Raw genomic sequence first — 24858 nt, 5'->3', positions numbered from 1 at the left:
AGTAACTGATTACTTTGTCTCACCAAGTTCATTTGCAGAAGCTACCTAAGAAATGGGTCCTGGAATTTGGAAAAAGTGAATAAGTTAGAGGTGGAAAAAACATACATCTACAGAAAATTGATCCAAAGACATTTTGTGGTGAAAGACAGAGAGGGATAGGTTCAATTTCGTGGCTCCAAATATAAAACTGGAACAGATGATCCAGAGATCACTGAAAAGCTCCAAGGGAGTTGTAAGTCAGACACATACAAGTGAATATGGTGCTCAATGGCAGCTAGTTTACCATGAAGTCCTTTTTATTTGCACTGTTTTCAGAGAGATCACAAATTCAAAATTAATGTGCACTTGTGAAACTGTTCCTCACCAATTACTTGTGGGAAAGAGAGGGGAACTTTTTAATTAACATATTGAAATCCTTCTTCATTTCATGCAGCAGCAAGGAAATATATATATATATTTCATATGAAATCGCTCAGCAATTGAGGTGCCTCACACGTGTGTGTTAAAAACAACGGCTATAAAATATAACTCCTGCCCAGTGGGCGTGTCCTGCAACAGCATTCTGGTCTTTGTAGTGTGCAAGTTTTTTAAAGTCCATAGTGGTATGCAGCTATGCCTCCCAAGTTTCTTAAAATCCTCTAGTAGGTTGCCAGGGAGAGCACGACTGGATCCCTGCTCGTATTTCCTTCCCAAAATGGTCACGTCCTTCCTTGGACGCTGATTCTGCATAGCATGCAGGAGCTGCTCTTCCGCAGCGGGGCACCTTGCGAATCAAGCAGGGATCCAGTCTTATATATATATATATCCCACAAGGATCGAAAGCGTAATGGCGGCGCTGCTGGGCTAACAATAAACGATAAATAGCACTGAAAATGTGATTTCACCTCGCCTTTTCCTGGATATTGTGGAGCTGAGAGACGAGCATGTTGAATATATATATATATATATATATATATATATATATATATATATAATAAAAGTAATGTTTACCTACCTATGGAGGAGTGCGGCCTCGTATCTGGGGAACTTTGTGGTAATATATATATATATGTTACAAAAACATAGTAATTTTTCGATATCTATGACTCAGAAGGGGAAGTACTTACTTGCACTTGCACTTTAAAAAGGTGGCGACCCCTCGCACATGTCATGTGATCAAGGCCCCACGTGGGCTGAAGCGCGTCGTGGCGGTGGTGTTGTTGGACATAACGAAAATAAAATAATTGCACCATCCATCTGGGTTCGCCTCGTCTGTTTGTCCATCCCTGGAATGTGGTTGGAGGACGACTTCTGGTGAAATATTTTTCGAGTTTGCTTCCTGGAAAATTTGCAATAGCCCTTCTCAGCTTTGGGTCGTGAGGCGAGAGGCAGCAACTCTGTTCACAGATTTTTCAGACAATTCTTTGAGAAGAAGCTGCCGTGATTGCCCCGGGGCAGCGGAAGTACGAGGAGCTGCAGAGGAGTGACGAGGTCGGAGCAGGGTCAGAGGTCGGCTGACTGGAGAACCTGAACTGGCCGTAATCGTTCTTGGTTGCAGTACAAGCGCCGCTGAGAGCCCTGTTGAGAAGTGTGCAGATTTCTGGCAAGTAATACTTGGCTTTACATATTACGAGTTTCGGTTTTTTATAAAGAATTCAAATTCGACCAACAAACACCATGTCTGCCGACATGTTGAAGAATCGAGAGGAGGCAACTGCGGGGATGTTTCTAGATTCAGCAATTAGTGAATCCATCCAGCAACCGAGTTCAAGCAGTCCTCAAACCAGCCAGCCCAAATTAAAAGAATTATTTAAAGCGCTAGAGAGAGCGAGCAAAGTGGAGCAAGCAAAATGGTGGGAACACCGTTCATTAAGTTAATACCTGGAGGTGGGTCGAATACCCAGGGGGCTCCGCATCATGTTAGCACCTTCATATGAAGACCCGAAACCAGGCATGCTTTCCGAGTGGGCTGAGTGTAACCTGGAGTCCTCTCGGCGTTTGGTGGAAATTCTAGTTAAATACGCCGAGAGGGATAGGGTTAAACTGCTCAGCCAAATTGACGAATTAAATGGGGAGATAGAAAAATTATCAGAGGATCCCCTAGTGCGTAAATATCAGGATGAGATGCTGGCTAGACTACATAAAGAAGAAGAGATCATCAAAAAAAGGAAAACGTACAAGTTTCAAAGAGACAGATTGGAGTACGAGCACGGACAAGTTTTTACATTCGCAAGAAAATATGATACCGTGAAGGTGAAAACAAAGATCAGTGCACCTTTGCCTAATACTGAAAAACTAGTGGCTGGTGCACCACCTGAGGTATCTTCAGTTTCTGACATAAGCTCGAATGTGGACAGTGAATCTGATGGTGACCAGCAAAGGGCCCAAAGGATGGTGTTTCGCAAGTTTACCCTGCCGCAAGAATTGAATTGTGTGCGCCGGGACTGCAAACAGACCCTGCGATCAAGTGCCAGAAATGCAAGTGGAAACAAAATGCAAACTTCAAAAGGAGCGCAAGGCGTAAGTGCCAGAAATGGCGAACAACAAAAGGTGGTTCAGAAGAAACCGCGCAAGCAATGGAAAAGGAAGTAAGTGGCATTTCATCTGATGATTCCAAAACTGTCATTAATCTAACCAATTTGAAACTTTCACAAAATGAGATTGATCTACTAGCCTTGGGCCTATCATACAGTGCCAAGAGTAATTTTGATTATGCGGGGACCAGGGTTGACTTATATCAATATGTCCGCAAGTTGAAGCTTCAAAAATACCACACAACTAACAGAGCAGAAGCAGCAGGGACTATTATACCACCCAGCTCCGGTTCTCCACCTTTGCTAGCAGGAGATGTGGAATTGTATAATGATCTATGGCAGATACAGGGCGAAAACACACAAACAACTGACAATTTATTTTATGAGAATGTGATGGCTACAGCTCCTAAAAATTTTAAACCAAAATCAACTTTTTGTCATCTGATGATTAAAGACAATCTTGATGCATTTCATGAAAAGATGGCATCGGATCTGAAACTATTACATTTCAAAGAAATTAATGTCCACAAAACATTTCAATACCGGGATCGGGCATATCATCAGCATATCAGTAAAATTTGCAGTAACACCAATGTGATAGTTCGACAATCCGACAAAGGCGGAAATGTCGTCTTGTGGCCCAGAGAAATGTATATGAACGAAGCTTTGGGACAGTTGAATGACAGGAGCTGTTATAAAAAATCTAACAGTGGAGAAGCAAAGGGTGCCTGGAACACTTTGTGTACAAACTTGATGGGTTGGAGGAGTAAGGGCTTAATCACTATGGAGGAATATGCTTTTTTTTACAAATGAACATCCAGTGATGCCCCAAATATATTTTATCCCCAAGATTCATAAAGACAATGTGAAACCTCCGGGTAGACCCATAATCTCGGCGTGAAATTCAATAATGGAAAACACAAGCAAATATGTTGTCTTTTTTTTTGCAAGAGCATGTTCGAGGCCTGTCTTCATTTATTTTAGACACTGGTGATCTGCTGGATAAACTGAAAGGTGTACAATGGAGAGCGGACTATTTATTGATCTCTCTGGACGTCTCCACATTGTATACCAGTATTAACCATATGGATGGTCTGCGTGCAGTGGAGTATTTTTTAAACAGGAGGCCAATGAAGTTTTATGAACATAACAGAATGTTACTAAGTATGATCAAACTATGCTTAGAGAATAATTTCTTCCTGTTTTCATTTCAAGTGTTTCAGCAAGTGAGGGGAGTTGCTATGGGGGCCTCTTTCTCCCCCAGTTATGCCTGTTTGCATATGGGCTACTGGAAGGAACAGGTATTTGCAGTAATGATACGGATTGTGCAAAGGCTCAAGTTGAGTGCAAGGAGAGACTATTGAGGAGGGGCTATCGACCAGGAATGGTGGATGAGGCCATAAGGAAAGCTAATGCTCCCAATAGATCTTTAAGTAGAACTAATCGGCCTACTCAAACAAAAGCAGCCATGAATGTAACTCGCCTAATCATGAGATACAGCAGCCAACATAAAAACATTTGCAGAATAACCACTAAACATTGGAGTCTAATTACCAGTGATCCAATACTGGGACAGACAATGACATCTTCGCCCAGCATTGCCTATAAAAAAGCAAAATCACTTGCTGATCATCTGGTGACCAGCAGTCCTGAAGTGAGAGTAAATATGAACTGGTTGAGCAGTAGCAAAGGTTTTATAAAGTGTTCAGTTTGCAAGACCTGTAAGTTTGGAGAAAGCAGAACTCAATATACAATTCCACTGAGTACTAATCCAATAACTATACAAAGCAAGTTGACCTGTAAAACCGAGTACGCCGTATCTGTGCTTGAGTGCTATGTGGGAAGCACTAATTTGCAGGTGCACAAGCAAGTGCTCCAGTACGTACGGGCCATTAACAACGGCGACACGGCGTACCCGGGGGCCAGGCACTTTGGAGAAGTACACAATGGCAATGTCTCAGATTTGAGATATTTTGTCATTGACACGGTTCCACCGCGAAGAAGAGGTGGGACCCGCGAGGCTGAACTGAGGAAACTGGAAACCAGGCACATAGTTTTATCAGACTGTAAGGTGCCTAATGGATTGAACACCAGTGAGGATTTTTATACCTATCTTCATTAATGGTGTTAAATAAGAAATTTGAAAACATTAAGCACAGTTACCTCTCTCTGTATCTAGAAGAAGATTTCTTGATTTTAATCTTTATATCATAATTTTTCTTATTATAATTTAACACAGGGTTAGCACATACTTACACACTTTTCTTTTCTTAAGTAGTCCCATGAGTCAGATGCATTATGGTTGTAGTTACCAAGTTGGCTAAAAGAACCGCAGGTAAATGAACAGCGGAGCCACTTGGTCACCTTTGGAAACTCATTATGAAATCCCGAGAGATTGTTTACAGGTAGTTGGTTCAATCTTATGACATGAATAATAGAGAACCTGCGTATTTTTTTAAATGCCTGTTTTGTTGCAAACCATATTAGTGTAGAACTTTTTGTTTTTGCTTCTGTGCAAATTATAATAATAATTGGTAATACAAGTCGAGATAACACATTTTTTTTATATAAACATTTTATAGTTGTGGATTTAATCAATTGTATTTATGAATGTATAGTTGTTGTATAATAATATATATATTTATGATGAAGGTTTATTTAAATGTTTCTCTTTTTTTAATATATTCATATATTTATATATGTATATATATTTATATATGGGTGTATTTAAACTTGTATGTATTTATCTTGAAAGTACTGAGTTTTGGTCTGGAGATATTATATAACCTAACACAACATTTTCACAGGCAGGCTTTTAATTCTCAAATATGAATTTCTAGCATATATTTTGGACTGATCTGTATTTGACAGAAAGTTTAAGCATTGATACAGTTACAAAAACATGGTCATTTTTCTATATCTGTGACTCAGAAGGGGAAGTACTTACTTGCACTTGCACATGTCATGTGATCAAGGCCCCACGTGGGCTGAAACGCGTCATGGCGGTGGTGTTGTTGGACATAACGAAAATAAAATAATTGCACCATCCATCTGGGTTTGCCTCGTCTGTTTGTCCATCCCTGGAGTGTGGTTGGTGGACGACTTCTGGAAATTGTGTTGTGTTGGTGTGTCATTCTTTTAAAAATGGTACTGTATATTTTTTAGTGAGTGATGACAAGTTATAATAGTGTATGATCAGTTGTAGCAGATTGTCACTTGGATGATGTCATCAGTGATGTCACTGACGATGTCATGAATGATGTAATATGTGAAATCATCAGCAGTGGGTTGCGGGCACGCGAGTTACAGTTAGTACAACTAACTATAATGGAGGAATTTCAATGGTTTTGTACAAGTGAAATGTCCAGCTAACTATAACACCCCTGAAACCTATGGTTTGTTCAATGAATTTCTAAGGTTTTTGTAAATGCTAATTCCTAACTATAACATACTTGAAATCTATGTTTTTTTTCAATCTGAAATACAAGCATGTGTTGTATTGTTTTCTGTCAACTCTTATGTGAATAATTGTTTTTTTAATGACAGAAATCATTGCAGACCTTACAATTTCAAACAATGTTATCCAATGCTTGCACTACATTTCATTTTGCTAGATTTTCTAAAGTGAATTTGCACACTGTGAAATAACATGCTAACACTGCATTCCTTGACTCCCTCCAGGTGACTTCTGCCAAAATCTCATGAATACTTTAGAAAATACAACAGGACTGAAGTTTTTGTGGAGCACGTTTCGTCCACTCCTGATGGGGAAGGTTTTATACACGCCTGACAATCCTGTAACCCGTCAAATTGTTAAAGAGGTGAATTGGATATTTTGTCATGAATGAGATAATACACAATGTGGCAATGAGTCAGTGCATGGAGGTAATGTTTACGGTGGGATTATGCCTTCAATCCAATGACTATGCCTTGATTCAAAATCTGCGATAATTACACTAACCCTCTGTTATATACGTAGTTGGTATTCTCTGGCACTATGAGCATTGATGTTTGATGATTCAAAATAGTTCTAAATGCTGTAAAATGGATGGAAAATTAGCACATTACTTACAGGTATGTAACGTGAAGCTAAACAGCACATAGATGCAGAATAGCACAGATCGAATAAAATAGCAACAAAAGGACCTTTTGTGTAATACAACCTTCCAGACAAATCCCTCGATATTAATGACCTATTGTGCAATTTAAATCGAAACCCAATTATGAAACATGCCCATGGTGCCAGACAGATGCACAGGCTCATCGCAAAATGTAGCCGCAAAACTTCAACCTTTACATGGATAGTCTTTGTTTTTTTTAGATTTGACACGTATTGTGACTCGTATTGATATGCAATGTGACACAAGGGGCCATATGCACAAGGGAATGGTGAAGCGTGGCATTAAGCAAACATTGCTAAGGCCATGCTCCGCCATTCTGAAAATGTAGGGATGCTCCTTATTCACAAGGATGCTGCACACCCTTGCGTCTCCCCTAGCATTGGCTCTAAATATAGCTGTTTAGTGCCGACACAGGTACCCTTGCACAATACTTCAAGGGTGTCTACGTTGGGGTGAATGATTGTTTATGTGCAGGAAGGTGTCCCTTCCCTCAATCCGGAATAGTGAATTGTAACTCCAATGCAGGCTGCTTTGTGCAGCACACATAGAAGTTACAAATCATCAGTTTTTAAATACATTTTTTATTTATGCCACCCTTGTAAATAGGGGGCCGCGTCAAAACCAATGAGTGTTGGGGCAGAGTGCCCACTGCAACACCCATTGCATGCCCCTTTCACACTAAGGCCTGATTCCGATTTCGGCTGGAAAATGTTTTTCCCAACACGGACCTGTCATATCTTGCGACCCAACCGTACACACACCTTCCGAATGGCTTAGTACGATGCGATGCTTGAAATTTACAACCGACTCGGCCGGAAAAAACAATTACGTCCGGAAAGGAGCCTGGCGCGATAGACTCATACGCAAATGACTCCTTGTAGCCAAGCATTAAAACGACACAACAGACTCGGACGTGAACGATGCCAATTAGTCCAGCATTAACACAACCCAATGGACACGTATGCAAACAATTCTACACAGCTAAGCACATACACGACGTGACAGACTCTGTCTCATCCCCGTTGAATGTGTTCTGGTGCGAATGGGAGCTTAAATACGCCTCGTCCAAATGCTGTGAGGTGCTGGAAGCGGCGCCCTGTATGACGTGTAGAAAAAATGGATTGCACTTGCGTGTTCAGAAACTGCTTGTAAAAAGCCTCCGTACGACTCGAATTCTGTGTTTCCTGAGCCAGTTTGGTCTGTGACAGAGCACGATTTGGAGCAGACGATTCTGTCAGAAATGTGCCTGTAATACGCATCGTACACACTCGTTTGTAGAAAAAAGCTCCGGAAACGAGTCGGTCGTAAGGTAAGCCTACAAATTGCATTGGGAAGGTATTTTTAGCGACATCGGAATCGACCCCTAAGTGTAGCGTGAAAGGGGGCCTTATTTACAAGGCGGAGTTAAGCCACGTTAAAAAGTGCTACTTAAAAAATAAGATTACCTAATTTGGTAAGGCATAGAGGGCCCAACACGATTCCCCAGTAGCGGCTGCCTTAGAACCGGGGTGGTAAGCCAAGCGGGGGTGGAAATAAATGTAAAAAATAATAATAATTAAAAAATGAACATACCTTTTTCTTTGCCACGGCCTCTGCTGCATACTCTTCAAGTCTGCATCAACACCAGAAGCACTCAGGCTTCCAGGCTCTCCCATCAAGAAGCTTCAGAAGCAGCTTCCTGATTGTTCTGAGCCTCCTGTTTGGATACTCAAGCAGTGCCTGGAGATGCTGTGCATGTTCTCCATGGAGCTGTGCAACACAGCCCAACGGAGAAATAAGCATGACGGTTTGCCCTGCCCCAGAGGGCCGGCCAAACTGTCATGTGCACTAAGAGGAGCAACAACCACTACTCACTCTGCTTGGCGTCACAGAGCCCCGCCCCCACCTGGCTCCGAGTGCGGCATCGAAAAACAAAATGATAAGAACGTCTTGTTATTACCATTTTCTTTTACTTTTGTTCACTGCTTAAATAGCAGTGGGGCGATGCTCCTCCGCCTTTACGGAGGAGCCGCCGCTGTGATTCCCAGAGGCAAAGCTGTCCAACTGGGGAGATAGCTTTCTCTTTACGAATATGTTACCACCTCCTTTGAGGAATTGGTAACATTTTGGTGGTTTCTGAATGCCTTCCAAATGAGATGCATCCAATTCTGATTGTAGTATATATCGCAGTCAAGAATAAGCCCACTAGGACCCCTCAAGCAATATGTTAGAATTATGTAGAAGTATTTGCAACCCCACCCCCTCATCCTGGTTAGCTGCTGTGAGAGTTAAGACACTGTTGCTTTGTCAGGGACTGAGGAAGATGTTAGTGTCTCAGTGTTGATTCAAATACTACACAGATATTAGCAGAGGAAAAGCCAGAGTGGAGCCTAGCTGCTGGCTGAGACAAGAACAATCATTACTATCTGAATGAATGGTTGGAAATATAAATAATTATTGAGAAAGACAATTGAGAGGTACATAAGTAATTGTACTTTTTATATATTTACTTTGTATTTTATACTCTAATCACAATTCTGCTCCCAACTCACTAATATTTTTTATATCTCTTGAAGCTGTTTTTCCTTCTAGCTCAATTTAGCTCACATCTAACTTTTTTATATTGCAGAGGTGTAATTAACTGAACTCTACAATAGACTTATAGTGACTCTCAGTACACACACCTTCACTTTCAGATCAAGTTCATTATACCTAGCTTGCACCTTTTGCACACATTATGCTGGAGTCACATTTCTATGTACAATATTAAGGAAGCCCTAGTTCCTATCACACAATCTGCTTTTAATGAAGCACTTCTCATCAGAAGTTTGTTGTTATATCCATACTGAGAATTGCAAGAGTCAGTTGAGGAACAAAACTTGAGGGGGGGCTTGCAAAGTGCATGGACAGGCCCCCCACACTCAGGACTCTGTCAGGAGCTCTCAGGCCCACCAGCACATTGCCATGGGGTGCCCCCTAGAGCTCGAGGGACTCCTTGCACTGCGGTGGCTGTGGGGCTATTGTTACGCCACTAGCAAAAGTATTAAAAGCTTAACCAGAGCTTACAGGTATGCATGCTGCACGTCCCTTGCACGCCTGTGTGACACAAACAAAACAGCACCCACTGTACACAGTGGACTGGCATTTCTGTTCTAACCGTCTGGAGGATTCATTCACGAGGGGGTAGAATGTTGAGTGGGAAGTGCTGCAGTGGGGTAGCAGAATGCAGAACAAAGGTAGTCAAACTTGGGCTTCCTTGTATGCCCATCTGTTGCCATCAGTTTCTGGATTTAGGTGTCGACTAGTTCTATGATCTGTTCTTTCCAAATTGGCGATGTATCTAGGAAAATGTATTCAGTGTTTTCAATTCAAGATGGAAGTTTTTTAGGGCATTTCATTTCTGTTTAAATCATTTAAGGAAGCATCTACAAGTGATTAATGTACCACAACATATTTGTTTATCTATATTACAAGACTTTGATCACCCATTTGCTACTATCTTTGCCCTTGATTTTCGATCCTGTGTGGCTTAAGAGTTTGCTGGATTTCTTCTGTATTCTACTTTTTTGGCTCATCCTCCCTTTTGACGTTGATGCAGCTTGATGACTTGCTGTATCTTAATCTTGATGTGCAATAAAATGATTAAAAATTGCCAAGGAGGTTTTTTACCCTTTGCCCTTTTCACCTCCTACTTAAATCCCTCTTAAGAAGACATTTGACACCTTTTATATGCTATATGAAGTGCAGAGTGGCGTTGCGGCAACTGGGAGGGCTAGTGCTTTCCGCAGACAATACAGAGGGCAGTTTAACAGTATACAGTCCTTTGCAATAGTTCATTCTAATATTCACTCACTCCTGATGAGAAAAATCAGACATTGTATTGAAGAGCTGCACTAATTGGAAATCAGCGCCCATGGAACCTTGAATGTACCTCAATATTTTTAACCTGCTCCAAATCAATTTGTGCTTGCTCTCCATCCTGCTCCTTCATTAGCAATGAGATAATGATGTTCTGAGTTTAAACAGTTTGACCACTGCTAGGCTGACTTCTGGTGTCAAACGTCCTACATTCAGCCCAAAATACATAGTCAGGGTACATGGTTACAAAGTAATCCGTTAATTTAATCCAGAACATGGAAGAAGAAGGAGTGAGCTTTCAAAAAAGCACCAAAATGAAAATTCTCTACAAAATGTTTGATTTTGTTAAGCATTACACAGACGGTAGATGATACTGAACTTTCACAGATTCCTCTTGATACAACTGATTTCAGAGCATATAACACCACAAGCACAGAATGCAAATGACCTATGCACTGCATGATGGTGGTGCCAGGGCCAGAGCCTAGAAGAAGAAGGTGGGACAGGTAAGGTAGATACACTCTCCCTTCTGTGGCATTGCTTTTTCGGCAAACAAGAGATACAGAAGCTACACATTATCCCGAATTGTTCTTTAGGATCACTCATGATTTCATTCAGTGTTCTTTTAAAGCTTTCAGCAGGCCCATTGGTTTGGGTGAAAGTAAATAGAGAACCGCTAAGTTTCTCCACACTTATCGTGCATGGACTTCTTGTGTGAAGAAATGAAGTTTGAGCCCCTGTCATACAGGACCTCCTTTAGAAAGCCCACTGTGAAAAAATTCTGATGAGCGATAATGTTATCAATCATGTAGTGGTGGTAATCAGAGGAATTGTGAAATGGCCCACAAAATCACAGAGTTTCTGTGGCAAATCAGAAAGTCTTGAAGTGTAAAGATCAGGATTTACTATTAGCATATTGCAATGATTTGCAAAAAGCAAAGCTCCAGTTAGCACTGTCCGGTGAAGCTATGTCCTTCCTGGTAGTTACAAATTAAATATTTTCGCCATCACAGAGGCCACGGCCCATGTTATACAAAATGTCAGGCTTTGCAAATGAAAATGGAATGCAATAAAATGCTACCATGAGCTGCAAATGTTTGTGCATTTCATAAGGAGAACATTGCAAAAACTTGTGACAAGGGGAAAGAGTTCTAGCCCACTTCAGCGAAACGGGAATGTGGGAATCCAGACACTTGAAGAGGGGTAGGTAGGTGCTTTGAATGTTACCACCCAAGAAGAGAAATTCATCGAGCCCCAGAAAGTCACTCACTAGTGGGCACCCTACGGGGATGACTAGTGTAGCACTACGGAGAGGAAGGAGACAGTAGAGCATTCCCTAGTGGGCCCTAGTGGACCCAAATGGAGGTTGGTGATTATTGACTATTGAAAGTAAAGGGTGAGGCAATGCTCTATTCATCCCATCCTTGTGACTCAATAAGAAATGAATCAATGTTTTACAATGGTCATAAAGCAATGAAGACTTCCGATCTATCCTTACCACTAATCGCTAGCACAATGAAAGCTGCATGTGGGGAGCAGCTTCCAATTTCCTTTTGACAGTAGTGGGAGAAGACCAATATAGGTTGCATGGGCCCCTGCGTTCTCTTCTAACATCCCTTGCTCAAAGAGAAATGGTTTATGGAGTTGAAATCTCAGTCCATGTAATTAATAGGGGGTTGCACTAGTGTGCCTTTATAAATATGAATACACAGTTGACTAGCTAGCCTGGCTGATGAGGGGCGATACCCTCAAACCTGTCCCAGGATGATTGTTTCCGGTTCAGGGAGGACTTGGCTGGCACTTAGGGCTGGGCTGTTCCCATGAGGCACAGGGTCAAGACTGATTTACATATGGCTGGGTCCAAACTGAGATGTCATAGTAAGCAAAACAATGATGGATTAAACCCAGATCCGCAAATGGGGGAGAATGTTTGATTCGTTCAGCATTCAATCCATCATTTGTTCTTTTTGGATTTATACAACCAGCACTGTGTATGGGATTGGCCCTTTCACAGATGCTATACAGCTACACCACTTTGATGTGACCTGGCCATTAATAAATCAGGTTCATAAGGTAATTAAAAAAGGTTTTACCAAGAAATGGTGGAACATAAACGTGTAGCATGCAAGGAGATCCTCAGAAAGGTGCCAGAATGAGCTGCCAGGTAGGTCACAGCCTATAAGATGTGAAATGTAACTGCTTGCCAATCTACCCAGTGGTATTAAAAGGGCACGTGTGCACTTTTGTGTGAAATCTGAATAATGATTTTGTACCGAATATGCTTCCTTGTCCATTGGATATATGTCATGTATCAACTTTAGTCTACTAGTCAACATGGGTATGTAACCTTTACAACGAAACTTTTACAACGACCTACCATTACAACGCAACTTTTACAATGCATACTATTACAACGCATTGCTCTGGGGGGCGCTCTAGGATAGGGAATAGGTTAATTTACTATCCAATAACCTTCCCTACTATCCACGGGGACTGGAGTTGGAATAGTAAATTAAACTATTCACTATCCAGCGCCCCAAAGCACTATGCGTTGTAATGGTATGCGTGGTAAAAACCGCGTTGTAAAGGTAGGCGTTGTAAAAGTATGCGTTGTAACGTCATACATCCGTCAACATGCCACATCGATTAAGTGAACGTGTACTTTCATATGAATCAATCAATACTGACCTGACAAGTCAAACAAATATTACGAAAGTTAATAGATGGAATATGTAATCCTAACAGTCTCTGCAATGGAGCTAATTTTAGTTTCTGTGTTATTTATCAAGGACTGTTCTTGGTGAGAGACTAATGATGTAGGTCTTACATTTATTTCTGACAGACTGCTATGAAATATATCCGAAGTTTACTCTATCGTTCAACTCAGGATCACCATGTGGAAATACCAATGCATAAGAAACACTGTGGAACTCCTACCTTACAAATTAGGAGTCATGTTCAATGGCAGCGCATTGAAAAAAATGCACAGTTTACTAACATTCTCAGACCAACCAATAGATTTCTAACCCCCAGACTGACTGTCCTTATATATTTTCAATTTACTTGGTGCAGGTCTGTACCTGTTCCTCGAACGTTTTGCACTGATTCGCAATGTGTGTTTTTATCAATAGCTAATTTGCATTTTGACACGGCAAAACATTAATCTTTTCGAAGTGTAATACATACTTTGATACCTCTCTTATACTGATCATATTCTCTGCAATGGCCTTAGGCAAACAAGACTTTCCGGGAAATTGGCATGATGAAGGAGTATGGCGAAGCCTGGGATGTGCATGGACCAGTCATCTGGCAATTTCTTCAAAGCAGTCCGCAAGTAAATCGACTTAGGGTAAGAGAGAAGAGCTGCTCCAATGAAAACGTGAATCCATCATTTTAACTCAAGTGCTTTTTATTTGTCCAAAAAATCTGTTCTATATTCACAAGAAAAGGCTCTCACCAAGACATTCTGTAAATAAATCAAAAACAGTAAATATCTGTTAGTTAAAAAATAATACGATATGTAACTCTTATTTACACTGGAAATGTTTTTACTTTGTTATATTCTATCTTTACCATACAAAATATAATTCAGAAATGCCAACACAGTTATCTGTTAATTTGGCATTGGTCCTATTCTGAAAAAAGTAAAGACTAACGCTACCATAAACATAATTACATATATATATTCTAGTGCCAATGGCTGAGCTCAAAAGTTTAACAGACTCCTCATTCTCCTAATGAGCATAAACATTTAAATATTTCATTTATTGATTTAACTGTAGTTATTTTTGAGGGTTTAGATAGAGCTCACATTACTTTTCAGGAGTTTTGAGGGCTTAAATGTAAGTATTAGGTAGACTCGAGTGTCATCTCGTGCGCCTGCGCATTGTGACCTCTGTTGACCTTTGGAAGTAAAACCTTTTCGAGCTTCAAGAAATCATCTTAGCAGAGCTTGAGTTGGTCTTGCATGCGTAATGATACAACGCCAAACTGCATAAGTGTAGAGGCTAGGTTGATAGATTGTTTACAGAAGCTAACCTTAGGTCTCTCTATTTCTGGAAAGTTCTTCTATGGTCGGTCAATAAAACTGAAAATTGAAACCCCATTTTATATTGTGATATTGGAGAAATACCCCTTCATTTTATTGTGATATTGGAGAAATACCCCTTCATTTTTTACTTAATCCCTTATAGCAGAGATTGATATCTTCATTATAGTTTTTAGGGATTTAATGAGGGAACATGTTTATTGAGCAAGAAAAATTAAGGCTGAGCAAGCAATGCAGTTGAGGACATAAACAGAAATGGATTCCTATTTTACTAGTTTTTATTTGAAACTCTAGAAACTATTAGACTGGAAGATTCTAGAATTCGATTTGTTTATACCTCTCTCACTCCTGATCTTCACTCATAAATATATATTTTAGTTTAACACGGAAAATTCCCTTCAGACAATAGCACAGGAGCTTGGTTTTGTACTTGTAGACGTGCGATTTCATTCGACTTGAATTATTTTATGTATTATGTCAGTTATGTATTTTTATAGCATTTTTTGTCTTCCATTTGGATGTTTTCCGCGTTCATGTAATTAATACACAAGCGTTACATATTTACAAGTTTGATTGCATCCACGATGAAGGCACTGCTGGATAGGAAACAAAAAGCAGCAATACAAAAAAAGCTCGAACCAGCTCTGCTCCCTTCCGCTCTTTCTTTCCGTCCACTTTCCCTCTCTTTTCTCCATCTAGCTCCTCTCCCAGTATATCTTTCTATCTCCTTTTGCCTCACCACCAACTACTCACCCCTTCAATCCTTACTGTTTTTTTTTTTTGATTTCAAAAGATTTTATTGTTATAAATAAACAAATGAAGATACAGAATGTAAATAAAGTGATACATTTGTGAGCAATATAACAGACCATCAGAAGATGACATCCAATAATAAAACATATGAAATGCATCCATATATAATAAATAAAAGTAGTCTGCTAGAAATAAAAATAGGCATTCATGAAGATCAATCAGCTTAGCATATATGTAAACCATTCACAAATGTATCGCTATCAGTTGATATAATCAGAAGAAGAAAAAAGCAGAAAAAGAAGGAAGAAAAGCGAGAGTAAGAGGGAGCAGATGGAAAAAAGAGGATACAGAGAAGAAAGAGAGGAAAAAGGAAAGAAGGATTTCCCAATGAATAAACCTTAAAAATAAGGAATAAATCAGAACAAACAAGACGCCATTCAACCAGACATACGAAAGGGATATTGGTCAACCAACCCTTGTGAGGACAAATCCATGTAATTGACGAGAGCGGTCCAGACCCCACTAGCAATCGACGGAGAGAGATGAGCTTGATCAACCGAAGTATGAGCACTGCGTAAGAAGGAAACCCAAGCCCACCAAGTATGATACGAAACAGAGGAGAAGGATTTCCATTCCATAAGAATTACTTTCACAGCGACGGTCAAGAGAAGATCTAATAATTTATAGAAAAAGGAAGAAAGGGGATTGAGACTGCTCTGCCCGCACTATAAACAAAAAGTTCCCATTATTTTTATAAGAAAGAAGGTGCTGGTGATCTGGGACACAATCCCCTGAATCCCAATGATAGAAGGACAAAACCTTGTCTCTCCAGTATACTGCACAAAAGATAGATCCCGCACCCTTCAGACATCAATATCACTTATCAATCATATGATACTTGTAAACATCAAATTGTTCTCCCAAGAATCTTGCGGAATCAGTTTCTTCCAGAAAAGAGTTCCTTTATTATTCAATCATAACAATAGGCTATTGTTATGATTGATTAATAAAGGAACTCTTTTCTGGAAGAAACTGATTCCGCAAGATTCTTGGGAGAACAATTTGATGTTTACAAGTATCATATGATTGATAAGTGATATTGATGTCTGAATATTACAATTAATATTTGAAGGGTGCGGGATCTATCTTTTGTGCAAGATCTAATAATTGTAGCTCCATGGGTTCTAAGGGGAGAGAAGATGAAGCCGCAAGAGGGCCCAATAAAATTAATGGAAGAGAAAGTTGGAATTTAATATCAAAGATGAGCATAATATGCTTATGAATGAGGTCCCAAAAGGGTTGGAGTAGAGAGCAGTTAAAAAACATATGTGAAAAATCTCCTGGCGATAATCCACAACTCCAGCATAGATTGTCTTCTTTGAGATTGAGCGAATGTAGGCGCACAGGTGTCCAATGAAGAAGATTGATAGAGAAAAATTTAGATTGCATTAACGATGGGGCGATTTTATTGCGAAGAGAAAGTTTACCAATCATCTGCCATGTATCTGAAGAAATTTGTTCAATGATACTATGTTCAAAATGACGTAACCATTTATGTTTAGCAACCGTATGAGGGGAAGATGAAGGCGTAGATAAAAATTTATAAATTTTTGAGGCAACATGACCAGATTTTAACCAAATTTGAAAGAGAGTAACCGTAGAAGAAGTAGGATGAAGACGTACTTTAGCAAGTGCCACCTTTATTTTGAGAAAAGTATAAAAATCTAAATTAGTTAAGGAGAATTGTTGAGCTAAAGAGGAAAAGGGTAGAGGCTCATCGTTAGGACCATAAAGATGTTTAACCAACGATATCCCTTTAGACGCCCAGTATGAAATCAAGGAAGGATCAATATTAATTTTAATTTTAGAGTTCCGCCAAATAGACGACCATCTAGATTTATGAAGTGGAAACGCTACCAACTTGTCCACTTTTCGAACCGCAGACAGAGTGTCTAAAATGATAGAGCGGGAAAAAGGGATAGATAAGGTAGACGCAGTGCTAAAAGATGCAGTCGGTAACGGAGAAGCCAATTCCTGTTCTATGAACAGCCAGGAAGGCACATGACTAACGGGACAGGAAAACCAAAGAGCACCTTGGGAAGCCAAAAAGGCAGTTTGGTATTTATCCCAGTCAGGCAGATTAACCCCTCCCATATCATAGGGCTTCCGTAAGAATTTATAAGCCAATCTCGCTCGTTTAGCATTCCATAAAAATTTAGACGTCAAAACGTCAACTTCATGAAAAAAGGAATCTGAAAGTTTCACCGGAAGCATAGAGGATACAAAGTTAACAATAGGTGTAATCATCATTTTAAGAGTCTGAAGACGACCCCACCAAGAAATGTGTTTCGGTGACCAGGTATCTAAAAGACGGCGCACTTTAAGAATAGTCTGTCTTTCATTATAGGCAATTGTGTCATATAAAGTAGAACAGAAATAAATACCCAAGTATTTTAAGTGTTTAGACTGCCATTTGAAGCCAGCAGAACCCATATGTGTGGGGAAGCAATAGGCATTCAAGGGAAACAACTCTGTTTTCTCTTTATTTAAGGTGTATCCAGAAACCTTTGAGAAAAGGGCAATCGTATCTGAGATAGCAGGTATAGCCACGGCAATATCGTCTGAAAAAATAAGGACGTCATCTGCGTATGCAGCAGTTTTGATGCAGTGAGAACCAAACGAAAAACCTTTAATATCCGGATTCAGCTCAATCAATCTAAGGAGAGGGTCAATGGATAACAAAAATAAAAGAGGGGATAAGGGACAACCCTGTCTGGTGCCCTGGCGAAGATTAAAAAAAGAAGACGTAGCACCATTAACACGTATATTAGCTCTGGGTTGGGCCTATAAGGACATAACCATGTTAATAAAGGAGTCACCAAGATTATGTGCATATAAAACGGCCCGCAGAAATGGCCAAGAAACCTTATCAAAGGCCTTTTCAGCATCAAGCGCCAAGGCCGCAGCAGGGAGAGTAGAACGTTTGGCAGCTCCAAGAATGTGACAGAATGTGCGAATATTGTCCCGTGCAAGACGGCCTTTCACAAAGCCAGTTTGAGAGGAATGTACCAATGTAGGAATGAAGGATTCTAATCTCTTGGCCAAAATCTTAGCAAAGATCTTAGCTTCCATATTCAAAAGGGAAATGGGGCGAAAATTTTTGGGATCTGAATGGTCTTTTCCCTCTTTAGGGATAACCACAATTGTAGCATCCGCCGCAGTACCAGAGACAGATCCATTCTGAATAAAAGCATCAAACACAGACTGAAGCTTGGGAACAATTACAGGAAGAAAGGTTTTATAAAAAAGAATAGGGTAACCATCAGGCCCTGGAGCTTTCCCCGAACGAGTAGCCTTAATTGTGGAAGTAATTTCATCAGGAGTGATAGGGCCACCCAAAAGAGTAGTATCTTCCAGAGAAACCGATTTGATAGGAACAGATTTTAAGAATTCTTGACATTGTTCAAATGAGGCCTGATCAGAAGGTAAGTACAAGTTATTGTAAAAATCACGAAAAAAACTTCAAGAATTTCCCCGGTCTGAAATTTTTTAACACCTAGATGATTAGTAATAGAAGAGATTTGGGAAGACTTAAAGGAAGAATCTTGGAATTTCAATGTAGCTGCGAGCATCTTTCCCGCTCTATTTTTTAACAATAACCTTTTGGATTTCTGAGCTTGAACCCCAATATAGGCTCTCTTAGTAACTATGGTGTTGTATTTGTATTTGAGGAGCTTAATTGACTGTAGGCAAGATGTATCTTTAGAGTGACGAAAGGAAGATTCCAGAGATTTAATGTTGGTAGCGAGATCTGCAAGTTCTTTTTTAATATCAGCATTCCTTTTAGCCATACATTTAATAGCCTGGCCTCGGAAAGTGCATTTGAACGATTCCCAGAGAACAATCGGGGAGGAAACTGATCCTTCATTCTCCAGAAAAAAAGTGTCAATCGCGCTAGAAAATTCATCAACCTGGGTAGTGTCATATAAAAGTTCTGTGTTTAACCTCCAAGACCTAGCTTTCGATTTGGGAGCAAAGGACAAGAGATTAAAAGTAACCGCGGCATGATCAGAAATCAGAATAGGATGAATAATCGGAGAGGAGGAAGCAGGAACAAGGGAAGAGTGAACTATTAAGTAATCAATACGAGAGAAAGTAGAATGAGGTGAAGAGAAGAAGGAGAAATCACTACCAGTAGGATTATGAAGGCGCCATATGTCTTGCAGATGAGAAAGGGAGCACATATTAAGCATTTGTTTATGAGATTTGGGAGGACGAAATTGGAAAGCTGAATTCCTATCAAGAATGGGATCCATGACCAAATTAAAATCACCTCCAACAACAAGGTTACCGGAATGAGGCGTATCATTCAACTTTTTGGCAACTGATTTCCAAAAGGCCGGATCATCCTTATTAGGGGCGTAGATGTTCATAACATAAAGATCAGAAGAACCATCAGACAATCTAGTTAATAACCAACGACCTTCAGAATCGTGATCAGAAGAAACTATGGACAAACCTGAGTTCCTGGAAATCAAAGTGACAACCCCATTTCTTTTGCCACACGCATCAGAACAAACCACATCTGAAACCCAATCCTTCTTCAAGAATAATGCTTCTTGGGTAGATATTTTTGTTTCCTGAAATAGGACTAAATCTGAAGAGAGAGATTTGCAATAATCCAAGATCTTGGATCGTTTCACAGGATGATTTAAGCCCTTAACATTAAGAGATAACACATTCAAGCCAGGCATTGACTAGTATAGCAAACAATAACATAGGTTAAAAATAATAGACAGAAAGCAACCCACATGAAGACAACCGTCCAAGCATTCAACAACAATGTCCAAAAAGGAAAAACCATTGGGGAAATCCGAAAAGAGAAAAGAGAAAAGAAAGAAGAAGAAAGAAGAAAGAGAAGAGCCAGCAGAGAGGGTCTGAAAAAGACCAAATTCATACTAGGGGGGAACGTGGGACGACAACCAGGGGAACCATCATAAGGAGCAAATAGAATAGAAATCAGCAATCTACAGCCCCACTGTGTAGCAGGACGAAGTATAATTAATAGGGAACAGATAAAACATGACTATGGAATAAAGTGAAATTAGAGGATTATAAGATATATCAACATGAAATTCTATGAGAACAACCTGCGTATAACATGCATGTAACAATATAATGAATAGGTATAAAGACATGTTTAAGAGTAAATAAAGCACATCCAGAAGACGCTATATATCTATCGGGGAACAATACATAGAAGGAGTTATATCAGTTATGCACTATGCAAAAAGCGAGAGAAAACAATTAATCAATCAATGGACGTAAAATACGTAAAGCTGGTTATGAGAGATGTAGGAATTCATATGAGAATATGGCAAATGTACCTGAATATTCAATAAAATATTAAAGCACTGTAAACTGCACTATTGACATAATCCTGAATCCAATAGAATTATACATTAAGGAAAGAAATAAATATTCATTGAGTGAACAAGCAGAAAATAAATAAGTGAAATAGACAAGTATAAGAAGCATATCACTAAAAACATAACTGGAAAAAATAGGGATCATTGTAGCAATACCAGTAACAATCCATAAGACAGTACCGGAAATAAATAAATGATGGAAGAGTCAAAATACATAACAGCAAAAGGTACACAAGAATATATCAATCCAACTCATATTAGATGGAGCAAAGGGAAAGAAAGGCCAATTATAAACAGGAAGACAAAGAAATATCATGGAAACTGCAGAGAAGGAATGAACCAAAACATAAATGAAGAAAAGAAAGAAAAAGAAAACTAAAATAAACCACTGGTAACCAAAAAGAAAACAAGAAAGACATAGAAACATTAACAGGACAGTCAAATTAAAAGGTAACCTAGAAAGTTAAGCAGTACCACAAAAAGAATAAAAAAAGCACAAAGAGAGTACACCGAGCCATGGACAACCTGTAACATAAAGGGAGAGGGGGACATGTATGAAAAGAACAAAGAAAAAGAAGAAGAACCACATCATCGTAGGAAAATAAAACATCGTATATAAGTTAAGTGACTCAAAACAGAACAATATTCGTGTACCCAGACACCACTACACCAAGGAAAGAAACAAACCTAACAGCTCTTAAAAAGGACAAACACATTACTCTGACATATACTGTCGCAGACACAGAGGCGTCAGGTATAAACGACATCACTAGTTGCAGAACTGTCTGCACCAAGAGAAAAGAGAGGTACAGGAGTAATCAACACAATAGAGGCAATATAGAAAACAAACAATCCACAGGAGAGTATAGAGAGTAATGAGAGAATATCTCAAACGTGGTAACGAATGAAACAGCAGAAAGGGAGGAAGAGGAGTGAGAGTGAAGAAAGAGAACATATCGCACATATAATTGAGAACATCAAACAGAAAACTTCAAAACACAGAGAAGCAGTAAGAACGGTGGACCATCATGCCACCACCCAGATCTAAAAAGACAAACTTAAGAGATCTGAGAAAGAAAAAACACATAACAGGCCTGGACATCTATCTCAAGTGCCGGAAGTACTAGAAGTACGCGAAGCGTCCATTTGAAGCTCCATCTGAAGCTCCATCTGATTATCCAAAAAGGATGCCAGGTCAGCAGGCTCATCGAAAACTCTGGAACGGCCTTTGAAGGTAATTCGAAACTTTGAGGGACCAGAGAAGGAAAAGGGGATATTCATCTCAGATAGTCGCTTCCGTAGGTTTAGAAAGCCCTTCCTTCTTATCACTGTATCTCTGGCAAAGTCTTGAGAAATGGAAATACGATGGCCATTCCAGGAAACATTCTTAACCTTCCTCATGTGCGCCAAAATTTGTTCCGTTTGCTGATGACGCAGTGGCTTAAAAATTATAGCCCTTGGTTGTGAGGCTGATTTGGAGCGGAAGGTGGGGACACGATGTGCTCGCTCTATCTCAAAGTCTCTTTGGAAAGAAATTTGCAATGTAGCCGGAAGCCAATTGGATATAAAATCAATCATAGAGAGAGCCTCTTTCTCAACTTCCTCAGGAAGGCCAAAAATGCGTAGATTGGATCTACGATTGCGATCCTCTTGCTCAGTGAGGTCTCTCCTCAATGCCGCCATTGAACGCTCTAGTTGGCCCATAGATCTAGAGTGTTTCTGAACAACATCTTCTGCACCGCTAATCCATGTCTCTGTGGCGGAGACACGCAGGGAAAGAGCCTTAAATTCATTCCTGATGGCAGACACCTCAACTTGCAGCATATCCGTGTTTGTTTTGGTTGACTGAGCAATGTCATGAACATCATTCAAACGCGTCAGAATAGTCTCTAGCGTGGACGCAGTGTCCTTCTGAGAAGACTCAGGCGTGGGAGATGATTGTTTCAATCTCTTTAAAGAGGCTTTAGTATCTTTGGCATTTGAGGGCAAGCCCATATTCTCAGCCATACAGGTAAAGACCCAAAAAACAACAGCGTAACAAACACTGCAGATATCTAAAAACAGCAAAAGATTAAGGTGAGTGGGAGGGAGCCCACGTCACTCGAATAAATTCTCAGCCAAAAACAATAATAAAGCGCCTCCACAACCAACAGGGCAGAGCAAAATATATTGCCAAATATATGTGAGGAAAAAAACAGGATATAGCAGAACTCCTCTAAAATAAGCCACTGCGTAATAAAGTAAAGCGCTGTCAAAATGCAGTATTGAAAAGGTAAAAAATCATTGACCAGATGAGAAACATCGTAAAAGTCACGAAAGGGGTCAGGAATAACCAACCAGAGTCTGTTCCGACGTATTTCTGTCAAATGTGTGACAAGCGCGCTGTCAGCTGAGGAGAAATTCCGATCTCCGTCACAGGAATGCAAGATGGCGACCATCCGTCAGAAGTGCCGAGCAGTGTAAACAGCTGGAGAAAAACAGCATTCCACCAGCTGTCAAGGACGGAGAAAGATCGTAAATAACACACGACGTGTTCCTGCAGGCATAGACGTCTCTCTCGGGATATGGGGTTTCTGTAATCAGCTTAAAAAGCTCAGAGGGCCCCTGTTCATCACGGAGCTCAAGCGCAGACCGCCATGTCACCGCGGCGCGCAAGCCACGCCCCCCTAACCTCAACTCCCTTCAATCCTTACTGTGATAAAGTTGAAGACAGTTGTTCCAAACCTACCTCCAATGGCGCCAGTCCCCTGCGGAAATTCCCATTGGCATAAAAGGCCATTGCTTATATACCTGCATATGGTTGACTCACCGAGCAAAGATGGAATCAGGTACACACGCTTCACTGCTAATCCTTTCAATTTCAGTTTTCGGTACCATGACGGAGCTATTAGGTAATAAGTCATGGACGTGCAACTAAGTATCTGCCCTGGTTATTAAGATGTACTGCCAGTGTAAATTCAAATTCGTCAAACAAACAAGCAGCGTCGTTAGACTTCGATTATAATTTTGTAATAACGGGCCTTTTGAGGTGTTTCGATAGAGAGCAATGTATAGACTTGTTAAGTGGAACTAGAAGGGAGATTCAGTGTTTGGGGGAGTCTTGAGATTGGATTACTGAAGTATTTTGTCATTTGTCATTGAAATGATTTGCTGAATTTGAGAAATTAGGTTACTGGTGGACTTAGGTGTGAGCCCTGGTTAAGGACCTATCACAATCCTTGTCAGTGTAAGGCACCAGCAAACCCCAAATGACCCTGTATTCAATCCCTTGATAGTATGGCACAGAGCCATCAGGCTTAATTAGAGGCAACGTGTAAATTTTTTTGCAACACTTCAAACAGTAGTGAAGTGAAAACATCACACAAACAGGATCCCACACAACTTTAGAATAATGGAGTAAGTTTGAATAAATCAAACAAGACCAAAACAACAAAAATCTATCAGTACAACAGGAGAAATGCAGGTTTAAAGATTTCAGTGTAAATAGCACCAAAAATCACAAGATGCCAACCAACCCAGTTAGGCTCGCTGAAGGAAAGACCTTAAATCGTGGTTCGCTGAGTGTTGCATGGGTCTGCATCGAAGATGCATTGCACAGCCAAAGTAGTGCGCCAGGTCCGAGATTCAGCGAGCCTGCGATGCGCGTTCCCGATTTGTCTTTCAGGATTCTGCCGATGAGGGCTTCCGATGTGAAGTCCAGTGTCAGAGAGGCATCTCACAGTTGGGACGATGTGTCACTGTTGAGGAGCTGCGAGGCTGCAATGTGGAGTCCAGCATTGTCTTCGAGGCTGCCATCAACGAATGATGCAATGACAAGGATGCATAGCACAGCAGTGATTCCAATGAGGCAGTGGGCTGCGATATAATGCACATTTTTGTGACAGAGGGGACCCACACAGCAGCAGCAATATGTTGGTTCTGCTTTGGGTTACTCTGAGCAGGAGATGAAATGCATTGTTTCCGCTGGATTCTGCTGAAAGAGCACCTGAGGTCCACATCCAAGGGTCCAGGACTGGGGTGGCAACACTTGGCAGGGTAGACTTACAGATGGCACAGTCAAGCTACTGGGGTTGAGGTTGCTGGAGCCTTCTGTCCCTGAGGATAATGTCAGGAGGCCATATAACTAGCCCTTGAAGTCACTATGGGTCCCTGGGTTC

At 40.4% G+C, this 24858-nt stretch overlaps 1 protein-coding gene across 3 annotated transcripts in view; it reads left to right on the top strand.

Annotated features, from left to right (window-relative positions):
- LOC144818798 (phospholipid-transporting ATPase ABCA1-like) overlaps positions 1-24858 on the top strand; it is a 3252877-nt gene that overhangs the window by 844054 nt on the left and 2383965 nt on the right. For all 3 annotated transcript variants that reach the window (XM_078676562.1, XM_078676560.1, XM_078676561.1), the window contains exons 10-11: positions 6195-6334; positions 13704-13820. In XM_078676562.1, the coding sequence (XP_078532688.1) occupies positions 6195-6334; positions 13704-13820 (257 nt within the window). The remainder of the gene's footprint in view (positions 1-6194; positions 6335-13703; positions 13821-24858) is intronic.

The sequence above is a fragment of the Lissotriton helveticus genome, chromosome 2_1 (assembly GCF_964261635.1).
Source record: "Lissotriton helveticus chromosome 2_1, aLisHel1.1, whole genome shotgun sequence".
In the NCBI taxonomy this organism is placed as follows: Eukaryota; Metazoa; Chordata; class Amphibia; order Caudata; family Salamandridae; genus Lissotriton; species Lissotriton helveticus.
This window is presented reverse-complemented; position numbering and strand designations above follow the sequence as displayed.